Raw genomic sequence first — 16,123 nt, forward strand, 5'->3', positions numbered from 1 at the left:
AGAACAAACCCAGACTGCCCAGCTGAGTCACACCAATGGCCAACTTGGCCTGGCCTACATGGGCTCCAGGAGGACTAGACTACAACATGAGTTTTAAAGGGAAAGACAAAGGGCGGCCCGGGTGGCTCAGTGGTTTAGCGCCTCCTTCAGCCCAGGGCATGATCCTGGAGACCCTGGAGTCCCACGTCAGGCTCTCTGCCTGGAGCCTGCTTCTCCCTCTCTGTGTGTGTCTCTGCCTGTCTCTCTGTGTGTGTGTGTGTGTGTGTGTGTGTCTCATGAATAAATAAATAAAATCCTTTAAAAAAATGAAAGTAAAGGGAAAGACAAAAATGAGTGAGAAGGAAAAGAAGAAAAAAGGAGGAAGGGAGGGAGGGAGGACAGAGGGACATAGGAATAGAGGGAGGGAGAGGAAAAGACGGAAGGGAAGAGAGGAAGGAAGGGAAAAATTAGGGAAGAAAAATCTCAAAAGCTAAACTTGGGGAATGTAAAGACAGAGTGGAAATTCAGAGACAGAAAAACTCAAAAGAGGAAAGAAGGAAGCCCACGTTGTCCTAAGTAGCCCTATCTAAAGAAAGAACCATCCAAGTATTATTCTGAATCGTCTGCATAGCCCACCATGAAAACCTCCACCTTCTCTATTTAATCTGAGTAAGACCTAAACTATAATGTCAGGATATGAGCACAGGAGTCTTTGGGGAAAAAGGATCATCAGCAACAAATATCTCAGTTTCTTCAAATATCTAGTTTGGGCCAAGAGAGGCAAAAGAGCCCCACTGAAGAAGCCAGGGTCAGGCAGGTCCTGGCTGGGAAGCCCAGCCTCACCCCTGAGAGGATACACACAGTGAAGGGCTCTCCCAAGAGTCCCCATGGATCAACAGAGGGCTCTTACTTTTATGACAGAGCTCCATAAAAAAAAAAAAACCCTTTCAGGGTACAAGTAATCACCCCAACCCCCCCACTCTATCTCTCTCTCTATCTCTCACTCTCTCTCATAAGTAATTACTAAAAAGAAACCATGGCCAAACTAAACAAAGATTCTTATGAATGAAGTGATCCTTTCTATGCTCAAAGATACCACTGAGCCCAAAAGACAGCATTCCTCTCCACTTAAAAATACAATATAACAGTAGGGATACCTATGTAAAACTCCACATGTTTACTAAAACCGTTGCTGTATACATTTTCAGTGGGTAAATTTTACCCCAAAAGCTATTAAAAATGGATCCCTAAACGAAGGACACCAAATTCCTTAATGCATATCCTATATGACAGTTAATCCATGCTATACATATCTGATATTCTTAGAGGTACTTCTAAAATGGTTTCTAATTATGTGTAGAAAAACTTGAAAAGACACATTATGCTTTTCAGTATCATAAATGTGGGCAGCCCAGGTGGCTCAGTGGTTTAGCACCGCCTTCAGCCGAGGGCGTGATCCTGGAGACCCGGGATGGAGTCCCACATCGGGCTCCCTACATGGAGCCTGCTTCTCCCTCTGCCGGTGTCATGGGACCTGCTTCTCCCTTTGCCTGTGTCTCTGCCTCTGTGTGTCTCAAGAATAAATAAATAAAATCTTAAAAAAAAATAAGTATCATAAATGTCATGGAATCCAAGAAACAAAGGAGCTTTCAGTAGTTCTTTTAATAAGCTTCTTGTAGGGATCCCTGGGTGGCGCAGCGGTTTGGCCCCTGCCTTTGGCCCAGGGCACGATCCTGGAGACCCGGGATCGAATCCCACGTTGGGCTCCAGGTGCATGGAGCCTGCTTCTCCCTGTGCCTGTGTCTCTGCCCCCCCCCATCATAAATAAATACATACATACATAAATACATAAATCTTTAAAAAAATCATTTGTCAAATGAATTAATAAATGGTTCATTATTTGGGGGAGGGAGGGAGTTAGGAGAACAAAGATTCAGCTCTGCCCCACAGCCCCAGAGGGTAGTGGCATCTCCATGATGAGCAGAGGACGTATGGCCCACCTCACAGCCATGACCTCCTCCTTCCTCATCTCACCTTTCTCTGTTCTCCTCTTTCCTTGTCCACTCTACTCCGTTCCTCCTCTGCTTCTCTTACCATCTTCCTTCCCCCTTCTTCTTTTCTATCCTCCATTCCCACCAAAATCAACACACAGAGGCAGGCTGCACATCAGTATGATACTGTATTCAAGAATACAGTAACAGGTCATAGAGGTTAACACGCAGCCTGTCATTCCTGATGAAGAACAAGTTGGGAGAGCCTGACCAAGCAGGCCACAGTCACCGGCCATGTACCGACATGCTGTCAAGTGTGCTCCGATTTGAGTGACGAAAGCAGCTGGGCAGGTACAAGGGAAGCTGCTGCTTGTCAGCCCGTCACTCAGGCTGTGGACTGGGGCAGAGATCAAAGTTTGTGACTGAGACCAGAGAACAGTTGGCAGGCCCTGTTTCTTTCTTGGATTCTCAGGATCCAAGTGACATTTACAGGAACACCGAGTAGTCAAGTGCTCCCTCCTTTCAAGGAAAAAGAATAATATATGGGCATGAAGTTGTAGCAGGTGCCCTTACATGTTTGCCCAACTAACTACCTGCCTGAACTAATCACAGAGGTTTTCGTTTTAACGATGCCGACTACGCATCCACTGGATTAGGATTTCCAAAGACAAAGATCCCAGCAAACGTTTCTAAGGCTCCACTTAAACCTTTTATTTTTGCTTATTGCTACTACTAATATGTAGCACTTTGTGGGTGCTTCCTACGTGCCAGGCACTGGAGTAAGTACTTGACGTGCAGTCACGCATTTGAATCTTTACAATCACCCAACGAAGCAGGCGCCACGATCCTCCTTGTTCGAGAGTTGAGGAAGCTGAGAGGTAGACAGACTGATTACCTGTCCAGAGAGCTCACAGGAGAAAGGCGAAGGAGTGAGGGTCACCACCCAGGGGCTCGCCGGGGCCCAAGGCCATATACGCTTTCCCCCAATGCTGTATATCACGGAAGCATTTCACACAAACACCTTAGAAAGATCACCCCAACCGAGAGGTGGCTTGAAGCAGGACCTTACCAGTTGTGATCAAATAGGCATCGGGAACTGTAATATCACACACATATGGCGGCTTGGTGGGGACCAGGGCTGGAGCATCCACCGTGGCTTCAGAAGTGGACGTGGGCGCAGGATACAGGGACTGGGGCGGTCGTGCCGAACTGCTCTCCTGGGAGTTGTGACTCGAAGCTGTGCCGCTCGGGGTGCTGCCAGCAGCAGGATCGGGGGCAGCAGTGGTGTTGGCTGTGCTCGGTTCAGTGGGGGTGTTCACCGGTGAATCTGTGGGTGTGAACGATGAGCCCACAAACATGGGCTCCGTGGGAAGAGGGGAGGGGATCGCCTCAGGAACAAGGGAGGATGCGGACGACGGGTACACCTCGGTGACCAGTGGCGCGGTGCTAGGAATGGCTTTGGAGAAAGAGGGTAAGACGGACGTGTGACCACCTGTAGCACTGACCTCGTCGCTGGACGGCGTCGGAGTTGGAAAGAGAGGAGACTCCGCTAAAACGGGTGTCGTGGGGAAAGCAGTCAAAGGGGACGGTGAGGGAGTCCCCCGAGTCAGAAGGTCAAGGGCGGGCTCCGCCCTGGAGGGCACCAGGGTGGCGACCCCAGAGTCACGCGCAACGGGTGACAACCCAGAATAGGAGGTAGTTTCAGTGAGGGCTGAGGTAAAATGAGCTTCGGGACCTGCCAGCGAAACTGCTGACGCTTGGGAGAACAGGAGAGAATCGGCAGGGAAGCCTGAGGGCAGTGCCGCCTCGGCCTCCGGGGAGCTGGCGAGGGAAGGGAATGTACTGGGGAGAAGAAGGTCTGCACGGGGCCAGAGCGGGGAAGACTCGGAGTCTGTGGAGTTAGGGACGGCCTGCGCAGCCGCCTCAACCAGGGTAGAGAAGGCCCCAGAAACCGAGGCTGCCACAGGGCTCGGTGTCCCCCAGGGCCGAGAGGCGGGGACTTCTGAAGAGGCGGCCACAAAGCTGCTGAACTCCAGGGGCGGAGTCGAGGAAAAACTGGGCCCCGAATCCAAACCCTGGGCCGCGTCGGGGCCCGGAGAGCCACCGGGTTCCCGCTCAGGGACGAGTGAAGGCTCTACTGAGGGCCCCGGAGCCTCAGACGGGGGAGGACGGGGGCCTCTGAGGGAGGGCGACCGTGTGGCCTGTCCTGCGGCGCCCGGGAGGGAGGAGGCGGGGAGTGCACGGCTGGTGGCCCAGGGAAACGGGGCTGTCACCCCCGACGCTGTGACAGCGGTGTCGGTGTCGGGGACAGAGGGGGAGCCCAAGGGGGCGGGAGTGGGGGACGCTGGCGTGGCGAGGCGGCCACCGGGAGGACACGGCCGTGTGGTCCGTGCGGTCCCGACGCTCCTCAGGCCGCTCCTCAGGCCGCTCCTCAGGCCCTCCTCGGCAGAAGCTGCCGGGACCGGTCCTGAGGCGCCCGCGGCGGGAGAGGGCAGCGGGACGACGGGCCGCGAGGGGAAGAGGGTGTTAAAGTCCGGGGGCTCTTCTCCGAGCTCCAAGAAGCCCGCCGCTCCGCTGCCCGCGGGAGGGGGCCCGCTGGCTCCCGGCGGGCTCACCGTCAGGGGCTCGGCGCCGTCCCCCGACCCCGCGGCCTCGCCGACTGGCAGGCTGGCCGCCGGCCCGGGCCCGGGCGACGCCACAGGGCAGCAGGCGCGCCACGAGTGCGGCCCGAGCGACGCCACCGGGCTCGGGGCCTGGGTGGCCAGGACTCGGGAGAGCAGCAGGGACGGGCCGGGCAGCTCTGACAGCTCTGACGACTCTCGGGAGCTGCCGGCCGGCCGGGGGCCACGGGATACCTCAGCCGGCGGCGGCGAAGGGGCCAAGATGGCGACAGCAGAGGAGAGGGAAGGCGAGCTTGTGCTGCTGCTGCTGCTGCTGCTGCTGCTGCTGCTGCTGCTGCTGCTTCTGGAAGCCGGCGCCGTCGGTGCCACAGCCGCAGCAGGGGCTGCTCCCGGAAGCCCGGCCTCCTGGAGACCGAGACTCAGAGCGGCGGCCGCATCGGGGTATCCGTCCAGGCCTGGGCCCAGGGAGGCCTCCTCCCAGGGCGGAAGAGGCTGCTGCGTGGCGCCGCCGCCCAAGAGCAGAGGCCGTGCAGCCAGCGAGCTAGAAAGAAGGCTCTCTGCCTCCTCTGCTCCCCACACCGCGGTCCCTGGCAAAGTCCCGCTTGCCGAGCGCCCGTAAGGGTCAGGAGGATACAGCACCAAATTCCTACTGGGGGTCGGAAGTAGGCCCTCGGATGCGGGAAGCGCCGACCAGAAAGCACTGAAATGACCGGTGGCATCGTCGGTGGACGTGGCTGGTCGTCGCATCGTGTTTGGCCAGGCCGATGTCACCTGTTTGTCTTGTAAAGAAGAAATGGGGGGAGACGGGGTCAGCAGTGGCGGGCTGCCTGGGAGATCCCCAATCGGAGACACCACGCGGGAAGCGGTCCAGGGCGTTTCTGGCAAAAAGTTATCCATTTCGTCGTCATCTCTGACCACCGCGTGGCTCGTCACCGACACATAATTTGCCACAAAGATGCTGGGATCGGCTATACTCTGGGTCAGGGCTCCTTGGTTAAAAAAGATTGTATCAAAAATAGTAGCGGATGGAGATGATATGGCGTGGAGAGAACTGCTTTGCTGGGACCCTGGGGCAGTTTCTGTTAAGGCCACATGTGCAGTGCTGTGCACGGTGCTTTTCTTCATCATGAGCTCCACGGAGGATAAAGAGAGGTTTTGCGGTTCCAGAAAGAGCTCATCTACAAGGGAAATAAAAGCTGGGTTACCTGCAAGGCAATCAAAAGTCATACAACCAACACTTCGCTTCAGATATAAAAAAGCGGACTCATTGAACAAACATCTACTCACTGTGAATATGCGCAACTCACAGTTAGTTAGTTAAACAGCTAACTGGGAGCCAGTGAATATGCGCAACTCACAGTTAGTTAGTTAAACAGCTAACTGGGAGCCAGAAATTGTCAGAATGACTGTCAGGATAATATCTGCAAATACTCATAACCGTGAGCATCACCTTTATTCAAGCTTCTGCGTAAGCAGACGTTGACATTTTTTTCTCCTACTTTCAAACGACACCACAGAATACCAGGAATGGGGGAGGTTCTTAGAAGGTTGTCTAGTCCATTCTCTGTCTCATTTATCACACAAGAGAGAGAGTTCAGAAAAAAGGAACTACATCAATTACATGATCACCCAGACAGAAGTGGAGCTGGAATGTCAACATAAGCCTGCCTTGATTCCCAAGCCCACATTCCTTCTCTTCCACAAGAGCTGACTCGCAAGAGAAATGTACATGACAAATCTGACAGCATCATTCACTACCCAGGTAAGAGTTCAAAAGATCCTAGTTTCGGACTGCCCACACTGAGGCCCCAGACTGCCTCGAGGCTCAGCTCTCGCTCTTCCCTGCTCCACTCTCATACCTTTCTGACTTCACTCTGGCCAAAGGAGCTACCTGCAGGCTCCAAATCCAAATTTCCTCTGGCTTAGTGATGCTGCACATTTTTTTCCCTCTGCCTGGGATGCCCTTCCCTGGCCCTCCACCTGGATCACCCCTACTGGTCCTGCAGATGCCACATACAAACCACCTTCCTCCTCAGTACTCTAAAGTTGAGTTAGTGCCTCTCCAAGGCTTCGACCTGTCATATCCCTTATCATGTCTCATTGAAATTAACTGTCTGCTCATCACATTATGACCCTCTTGAAGACAAGGACTGTTGATTTGCTTTCCTGGTGCCTAGACCAGCAAATAGACACATAGTGAGGGCTCAAAAATTATCTGTTAAATGAATGAATAAATAAAGGAATGAATGGTGTCTGAGGACCAAATTCTGATATGTGCCAAAAGCATCCTAACACCCTGTCAAAACTTTCATATTTTTTATCCTTGTGACAGCTGTCATTATCAAAGAAGTGGTTGAGATGTCCCCATCTGTAACTCAAATACAATATAGAGAGGCAGGATATGTAATGGCCCAAACCACTAATGAAAACCCAGAGCAAAGGGTACTGTCCACTGCAGCACAGGCTGGGGACCGAGCAACTATCAGGACCCATAATAATACCCTCCTTCTCTTGCTTATCCAAACAGTCTGTAAGAACACGAGTTTGTGAGACAGTATAGAGATCATCTTGAATTCAGTCTTCTAATTTTTTTTAAAGTAAATTATCTCTGTTCTATTCCTGGCAATAGGACAAACTAGAAATCTCGAAGTCTTCCCACATTGCAACACTTAATTATCCTTAATGAATGTTTAAAAACATCTTTTACATGACTAGATGAGCCCCCAAGACAAAAAGGGACATGTGTTGAACACAGGAGCAAAGCAGAAGGTGGATTAGGAAGCACTACAGTCATTGGATAAAGAGACACTAGACCAGATAGCCCAATGATCAGGCCACAGGGGAATAACGGATGAGTGCTATATCTGAACAGGTGAAGAACCCAACAGAAGACCATCTTCAAAAAATGGAGACCTGACATGGGCTGTACTCTCAGGGAAAGAGTTAATCAGGAAGAAAAATATCCACATCTCAGAGAATAGTAAGAAAAAGTGTATGTCTCAACTTTGACTCTGTGCAGATACTTTATAAAAAGCATTCCCAACTTTGGAATCTATGCTATTTGTGTGGTCCTAAAAACTGTATGTTTAGAATCATCATTGAAAGTGGACGAGGAAAAAATAAAAATTAAAAAAATTAAAAATAAAGTGGACCAGGCTCCAATGCCTATCAGAAGTTAAATCATCTCCAGAACACACCAGAAAAACAGGTATCAAGGTAGTCCTGCAGCCAAAGCTCCAATAAATAGGAGTGCAAAATTTAAAATTACAAAACATGTAAGGAAGTAAGGTACTATGAAAAAAGTCCAGAGAAACCCATACAAATAATATTAGACTTGTGAAGACTTTAGATATTGTAATGTGAACTACATTTTTATTTTTTATTTTTTAATAATAAATTTATTTTTTATTGGTGTTCAATTTGCCAAAATTCAGAATAACACCTAGGGCTCATCCCGTCAAGTGCCCACCTCAGTGCCCGCCATGCAGTCACCTCCATCCCCCCGCCCTCCTCCCCTACACCCACCCCTAGTTCGTTTCCCAGAGTTAGGAGTCTTCCATGGTAAACTACATTTTTAAAAGTGTGTTTAGTCCACTGAACAAAGAGGAGACTGAAAACATGAGTAAAAAGCAGAAGACTATATTAAAATAGCCAAAAAGATGTGAAAAAGAATCAAAATAATATTTAGAAATGAAAAAACAAGAGTGCCTGAGTGGCTCTGTTGTATCTGCCTTCATCTCAGGGTCCCAGAATTGAGCCCTGTGTCAGGCTCCCTGCTCAGTGGGGAGCCCGCTTCTCTCTCTCCCTCTGCTCCCCCACTCATGTTTGCTGTCTCTCATGCTCGCTCTCTCTCAAATAAATAAATAAAATCTAAAAAAAAAAAAAACAAAAAAACAAAATGAAAAAATAAAGGGGCACTTAGCTGGCTCAGTCAGAGGAGCATACAACTCTTGATCTCACAGTTGAAGTTTGAATCTCACGCTGGGTGTAGAGATTACTTAAGTAAATTTGCAAACTTTTAAAAAATACATAATAGTTAAAATTTTGAAACTCAATATGCAATACATAAAAATAAATAGCAATTTAGACATAACTAAAGAGAGATTTAGTGAACTGGAAGACAGATCTGAAAATTACACAGAATAGAATACAGAGAAACAAAAAGATGAGAAACATTAAAAAGAGAAGTTAAGAAAAGAGAGAAGTTAAGAAATATGAAAAACTTAGGATGCCTCAATGGCTCAGTCAGTTAAAGCATCTGACCCTTGATCTCAGCTCAAGTCTTGATCTCAGGATGGTGAGTTCAAGCCCCCATCGGGTCTGCACTAGGCACAGAGCCTACCTAAAAAAAAAAAAAAAAAAAAAAGTATGGGGAACCCTGGGTGGCTCAGTGATTGAGCATCTGCCTTTAGCTTAGGTTGTGATCCTGGAGTTCTGGGGTCAAGTCCCACATCCGGCTCCCTGCATGGAGCCTGCTTTTCCCTCTGCCTCTCTCTTTCTGTGTTCCTCATGAATAAAAAAATAAAAGTATGGAAGATAGAATGAAACAGTCAAACATATATTTGATCCAAGTTTTTAAAAGAAATAATAGAGCTGAGTAGAGACAATATTCAAAGAAACAGTGCTAAAAATTGTCCAAAATCAATAAGAGACATGAATCCTTCAATTTAGGAAGATGAAGAAATCCCAAACCAGGTGAATTTTTAAAAAACTCATATCCAGAGGTGCCTGGGTGGCTCAGTTAAGTGTCTGACTCTTGATTTCAGCTCAGGTCATGATCTCAGGGTTACAAGATTGAGCCCCACATCAGGCTCCACGGTGATGTGGAGCCTTCTTGGAATTCTCTCTCTCCCTCTGCCCCACCCCTAAAATATAAATAAATAAATACATACATACATACATACCCTTATCTACGCACATGATGATACCACAGAACACCAAAGATGGAGAGAAACTGTAAATGAGTCAGAGGAAAGAACTGGCAATTACACGATCAGATAACTACCTCACAGAACTAGTAGCCAAGTGACAATGAAATAAAATCTTCAAAGTGCTAAAAAAAAAATATCTGACATCTTGGATTTGAAATATTAACAATACTCACTATTTGTTAAAATAGGGGCATTTTCTGGTAAACAAAAAGTGGTTATACCAACTAAAGGGCTTCAGTAGAGAAGCCTCTCTAAACAAGGATATATTTCAAGGGGAAAGGTAATTATCCCAGAAGGAAGATCTGAGAAGAAGAAAGGACAGAGGATAAATAAATGATAAAGATATGGCTAAATCTAGACAAATACTGGTGATATAAATGAACAATACTACTACTACATAATTTGTGAGGTTAAAAAATATACTACAGAATTAAAATAGCTTACTATGATCACACAGAAGCTGAAAGAGGGCATCCAGAGGTATTCGTGACTCATTAGCAGAAACAGCAATCAAAATTAAGATAAAATTCCGTTAACAGAATTTGTGTGTACACCTAAAATTAATAAGCAATACTTAGTCATGTATTTATTTGGATAAAAGATTTCTATTTTTTTTTTTTTAGATAAAAGATTTCTAACTGGTTCTACTAGCATCTGAAAGTCATAAACTCACGCCATATATAAGCAGCTTACTTAAAAGGGTCACATTCATTTTTATGTAATGTGACTCTGAGAAATGAATAACCAATAAAAGAAGGAAAGCATTTCTTAGAGATTTCAACATTATTAGGCATCGGTTGTCTTCCTTATAACCTCTCTCTAGGATGTCTGGTCTATGCACTTTTACTATTTATCACATTCCAAGCATGGGCAAAAAAGTAATCCAATGCTTCTCACAACCGTGGTAAAGTCATTTGCAGCTGTTCTTTTCCACAGTAAAGGGTAAATAGTTATAAATATATTTATAGTAATAAGATTGATAAAATCAACATTCTGTGCATCTATAGAACATAACAGACTTTAAAGTTTTTCTAAGGAGAAATCATTTTATGTGAGCTTTAAAACTGCCTAGGTGGCTCAGTTGGTGAAGCATCTGCCTTCAGCTCGGGTCACGATGTCAGGGTCCTGGGATCAAGCCCTGAGTTGGGTTTCCTGCTCCATGGGGAGCCTGCTTCTCCCTCTTCCTCTCCCTCTGTGTGCTCGCTCGCTCTCTCAAATAAATAAATAAACAAACAAACCTTTAAAAACATAATCCGCCATGATATAATTTATTTTGAAATATAAGATCTGAACAGAGTAGATCTCTTTTAAAATGAATCAGAAACATATTTGAAAATGCACTGGAAGACTGCAAGAGATAAAACAGCAAAGAAAAAGCAACATTTTTGGCTAATGTATGAGCCCAACTATCTGATGCAAGTTAGAATTCAATCAACTCTGTTTACAAAGGACAGGGAACAAGGACGGCAAAGTGGTCAGAGATGAAAAACTCTTCAGCTAGTGAAAAAAGAACAACAAACACTTCCCACTAAGAAATGTGAGGTACACCAAGCTGCGATATGGGTTTTTTTTTTCTTTCTTTCTTTTTGGCCAAGCCCCAGGAGGGAGAAACCAGCTCTGAAGAGACAGCAGCTGAGATGTCATGGGAATTACTTCTGTAGTTAATTCAGGAAGAGGTTAGAAAACCCAAGTGAGGCTCTCCCAGCAGAAAAGACTTCATAGACTCCAATTTCAAGCCCTGGAGATCAATTTTCAAGCTCTAAAGTGTTAGCTCATCAGAGTGAAAGGCTGTCTCTGTGACGATAGAGAGAAAGGAAGAGGGCTGGGGAGATACCAGTGCTCCTCAGACTTCATGCTAGCGAATGATGCGGGAGGCACTGCCCAGCAGGGCTGGCATGGGTGCTGAGCTTGTCGCTCTCAGGTGATGCCAGGTCTGCAACCACGCTGAACAGCCAGTGTTGGGGCACTTTCTCCCATGGAGACTACACAACACACACTCATTGGGCACCTACCTTGGACCTCGACCCGGGCTAGGATCTTGCCATCCTGTACGCGACAGAGTAGCTACTGTCCTACTGCTGTGCGGATTCACGGTGCTTAAAAATTCACAAGACAAACCCACAGAATGCATAACAGCAAACATGAACCCCAAGGTAAACTATGGACTTTGAGTGACAAATGATCTGTCAATGTAGATTTATGCTTTGTAACGAACATGTCACTCAGTGGGGGATGTTGATGACGGGAAGGCTATGTGGAGGTAGAAGACATAAAGGAAATTATACCTTCTGCCCAATTTTGCTGTTCAGTGAACCTAAAACTTCTCTTTGAAAAAGCAAATCTTTTAAAAATATGTATTAGAAAGCTTTTTAAGAACTTTTTAGAAATCTATGAGGGAGGAGCAGCCCCGGTGGCCCAGCAGTTTAGCCCAGGGTGTGATCCTGGAGACCCAGGATCGAGTCCCACGTTGGGCTCCCTTCATGGAGCCTGCTTCTCCCTCTGCCTGTGTCCCTGCCCTTCTCTCTCTGTGTCTCTCATGAATAAATAAAATAAAAAAAAAAAAAAGAAATCTAAGAGGGAGATGCCTGTCTCTAGGAATTATTGGTCTTACACACGCATGATCTTTTTTTTTTGGTTATTTTTTCTTTTTAGTCATATTGTTCTATCTGGGAATCATCCCCCAATACAGTAGTTGATCATGGAATCGTGGACTTTTCAACCTGAAAGGATCCTTTAAAACCTTAGCCAATCCCAATACGTGGCAAAGGAGCCTCAAAGGAGTCTAAGCTGACTTGCCTAAAGTAGCACCCAGGTCCTAGGCAGCCTTAGAAAAGCAGGTTCATAAATACTCCTCACACACCACAGCACATTTAGTCAAATCAGTCCATTTAATTACAATTGCTAATGAAGAAATTACATTGGAAGGCAAGCAAAGTTATCACACTGTAAACGAGCTGAAAGCACACACTATTATTTTGTGCTACTGAAGCCCACGCAGAGGGCTGCCTTCGGAGATGTGAAGCACCATCATCCACCTGGGGAGAGCTCAGAAGTGTAGGCCTGGGTGATAGCAAAACCCAGGAGGGCTGACTTGTGAAACCCAGTGGTGAAAACCTCTAAAGAGCTTTAATCCAGATACAACCACTACTTTTGCTTCTTTGTTAAATTGTGGAATTTTCAAAACATCATAAGTCATCTCAACTCATGGATATTAAGTCTACTACCAAACAAGAGCCTCCTAGAGTTTCCAAGAGTTTAGAAAAAAAAAAGCTGATAGTTAAACCATTACTCAATTCAGTCAACTTTAACAACTTCTATTGTTCTTATAGTTCACAGATTATCCTAAAGAAGATTTTGCTGCCACTGCCTAGATGGCTCAGTTGGCTGGGCCTTCAACTCTTGATTTTGGCTCAAGTCATGATCTCAGAGTCCGGGGATCAAGCCCTGCATCAGGCTCGGCACTTGCTGGGGGTGGAGGTGAGTATGCTTGGGATTCTCTTCCTCTCCCTCTGCTCCTCCCCCCTTCTCTCTCTCTCTCTCTCTCTCTCTGATAAATAAATCTTTTTTAAAAACTCAGGGCACCGGGATCCCTGGGTGGCGCAGCGGTTTGGCGCCTGCCTTTGGCCCAGGGCGCGATCCTGGCGACCCGGGATCGAGTCCCACGTCGGGCTCCCGATGCATGGAGCCTGCTTCTCCCTCTGCCTGTGTCTCTGCCTCTCTCTCTCGCTGTGACTATCATAAATAAATAAATAAATAAATAAATAAATAAATAAATAAATAAATAAATACTCACTCAGGACACCTGGGTGATGCAGTCTGTCAAACAACTAACTCTTGGTTTCAGCTCAGATCATGATCTCAGGGTTGTGGGATCAAGCCCACATTAACCTCCACACTCACAGTGAAGTCTGCTTGAGATTCCCTCTCCTTCTCCCCCTGCCTCTCCCGCGCATATGCACATGCTCTTTTTCTCTCAAATAAATAAATCTTTTTAAAAAATCATCTTCCCCCTCTTCCCATTTTTCTCCCTGGTTTAGAAAACAGTATCTTTCTACCCTTACTTTTTCCAAACCCAACTGTATACTAAGACCTTCTACCAGATTATTCTATCCTCCAATTGGCACTGGTTTTGTTATCAAATTATCAAGTACATAAGAAATACTATTTATAAAAATATATCAAGTACATAAGAAATACTATTTATAAAAACATATTTGCTGGGTATATAGACAATAATACAAAGAACACCTGAGTTCCCATAACTCAGTTTCCCCTGGCATCCCCTTGGGACCCCTCCCACTCCCTTCCCTTCCCTTCCACTGAGAGAATCACTCTTGAACTATACCTTTCTCACAGTCTTGATTTTATTTCTAGTCTTACCACATGTGTGTATTGCTAAAGAGCACATATCCTCCAACTTAGTGTGTTTTCAAACTTCATCAAAATAGAATTATATTTCATGTATTCTGCTGCAAGTTATTTTTCACTCCCTATATTTTAAATTCATCCAAGTGTATTTTTTGCATGTAATTATTATCCCCCCCTTCATGAATTCCATTGTATGAATATACTAAAATTTATCTATTGTTGATGAACAGTTGGACTATTGTCAATTTTGTTATTGCAAACATTTTTTTTCTTTTTTTTAAATAGGCTGCATACCCAGTGTATGGAGCTCAACATGAGCTTGAGCTCACGACCCTGAGATCAAGACGTGAGCTGAGATCAAGAGTCAGATGCTTAACTGAGTCCCCCAGGCACCCCAAACATTTCTGATAAGAACTTCTTACTCAGGGACACTTGGGTGGCTCAGTGATTGAGTGTTTGCCTTCTGCTCAGGTCAAGATTGCGGGGTCCTGGGATCAAGTCCTGTATTGGGCTCCCTGCAGGGAGCCTGCTTCTCTCTCTGCCTATGTCTCTGACTCTGTGTGTCTCTCATGAATAAATAATTTTTTTTAAAAAAAAGAACTTTCTTACTCATCTTTTGGTACACAAATGTATATATAAAATACAGATGTTCATTTGAGTATGTGTATGTACATGTATGATGTATGTGTATTGTTTGTGTGTGCGCACCTTTGTTTTAAGAATGTTTGTTAATGTTTGTGGGGAAAAAAAAAAGAATGTTTGTGCAGGTGTCCATGCATGAGAACAGAACTGCTAGGTCATGGGACACTTGGGTAGCTCAGTTGGTTAAGTGTCTGACTTCGGCTCAGGTCATGATCTCAGCGTCCTGGGATCAAGCCCCGCATCAGGCTCCCTGCTCAGCAGAGTCTGCTTCTCCTTCTTTCTCTCCCTCTGCCCCTCCCCCTACTCATTCTCTCTCTCAAATAAATAAATAAAATCTTTAAAAAAAAAAAAAACTGCTGTGTCAAAGGAGATGTTCACCTGAAACTTTAATAAATGATGTCAAGTAATCTTTCAAAGTAAATAAACCAATTTATACTCCCACTTTTGATCATTGCAAATTCTCTCCAATACTTAGATTCCTAGACATTCACATTTTTACTAATCTGGCTAGTGTGAAGCCTTATAGTTTAAGGTTTTAATTTGCATTTACCCGATTATAATAGACTGAGCACCTTTTCTGTATTTGTTAGCCATGCATGTTGCCTCTTCTGGTATTTTTTCAATTCTACTGCCATTTTGCTATGGCTTTTCCTTTATGATTTAAAGGCATTTTTGATACATTCTGGATACTAATCCTATGTCAGTTATAACTTCTCCCAGTTTTGTGCCTTGTTGTCTGATTCTCTTTTTGTGGCCTTTTGATGAACAATAGGTCTCAATTTCAATATGGCCAAATTCATCAATCTTTTGTTATTGATCTGAGGTTCATGGGCATTGGTCTTAAGACAGAAGGTTTAAGAAATCCTGCCTTACATCAAAACACATAACAATGTTCTTGTATTCTACAAGTTTTAAGGTTTTGCCTTTCTCATTTAAAGCCATGTGTGCCTGGAAGTGTAAAGGCTGTGCACGCACATGTGTGTACATGTGCATGTATGTAGTATGAACATGGACAAGAGTATCCCAGACTGATGTTACTCAAAGCGGTTGCACTTTTCATTACTGGCCTGTGGTAAGAAAAGGTGCCTGAGTCAGCATGTAACTCAATGCACTGCTTCTTCAGAGAGTAGATCGCAGTACAAAAATACGTCAACTGAACCAGAAAGCATGCTCCACAAGGGGTCAACTCGTGCTCTAGTCTAAGTTCCTTATCTCATCATGGATGGAAGACAAGACTTTGCAGGCCAGCATATTGCACTGTAGCATCTGAGCAGAGGATGTGGAATCTGTACAAGGTCCAGTGGGGTGGGATAGAAGGAGGAATAACTGATAATGCAGAACCCGCTGCAGAACACGAGAAGAGAAGAGAAGAGAAGAGAGAGAAGAGAAGAGAAGAGAAGAGAAGAGAAGAGAAGAGAAGAGAAGAGAAGAGAAGGAGTGCCCCAAGATGGAGTTAGAGGGAGGTAGGGGATCAGAACATGCAAGGCTTGGAAGCCATGATGTTGAGGATAACGATTCCATAAACGCAAAGGGAAGCCATCGAAGGCATTTAGAAACATGAGAATGACATAATCAGAAGAATGGTTTTAAA

At 45.7% G+C, this 16,123-nt stretch overlaps 1 protein-coding gene across 1 annotated transcript in view; it reads right to left on the minus strand.

Annotated features, from left to right (window-relative positions):
* The window catches only part of KIAA1549 (KIAA1549 ortholog), a 148,017-nt gene that overhangs the window by 80,707 nt on the left and 51,187 nt on the right, over positions 1 to 16,123 (minus strand). Inside the window, exon 4 of the mRNA XM_055334769.1 lies at positions 3,040 to 5,769. Coding sequence (XP_055190744.1) covers positions 3,040 to 5,769 — 2,730 coding nt within the window. The remainder of the gene's footprint in view (positions 1 to 3,039; positions 5,770 to 16,123) is intronic.

This window comes from Nyctereutes procyonoides, unplaced genomic scaffold (genome assembly GCF_905146905.1).
Source record: "Nyctereutes procyonoides isolate TBG_1078 unplaced genomic scaffold, NYPRO_anot_genome, whole genome shotgun sequence".
NCBI classification, from domain to species: domain Eukaryota; kingdom Metazoa; phylum Chordata; class Mammalia; order Carnivora; family Canidae; genus Nyctereutes; species Nyctereutes procyonoides.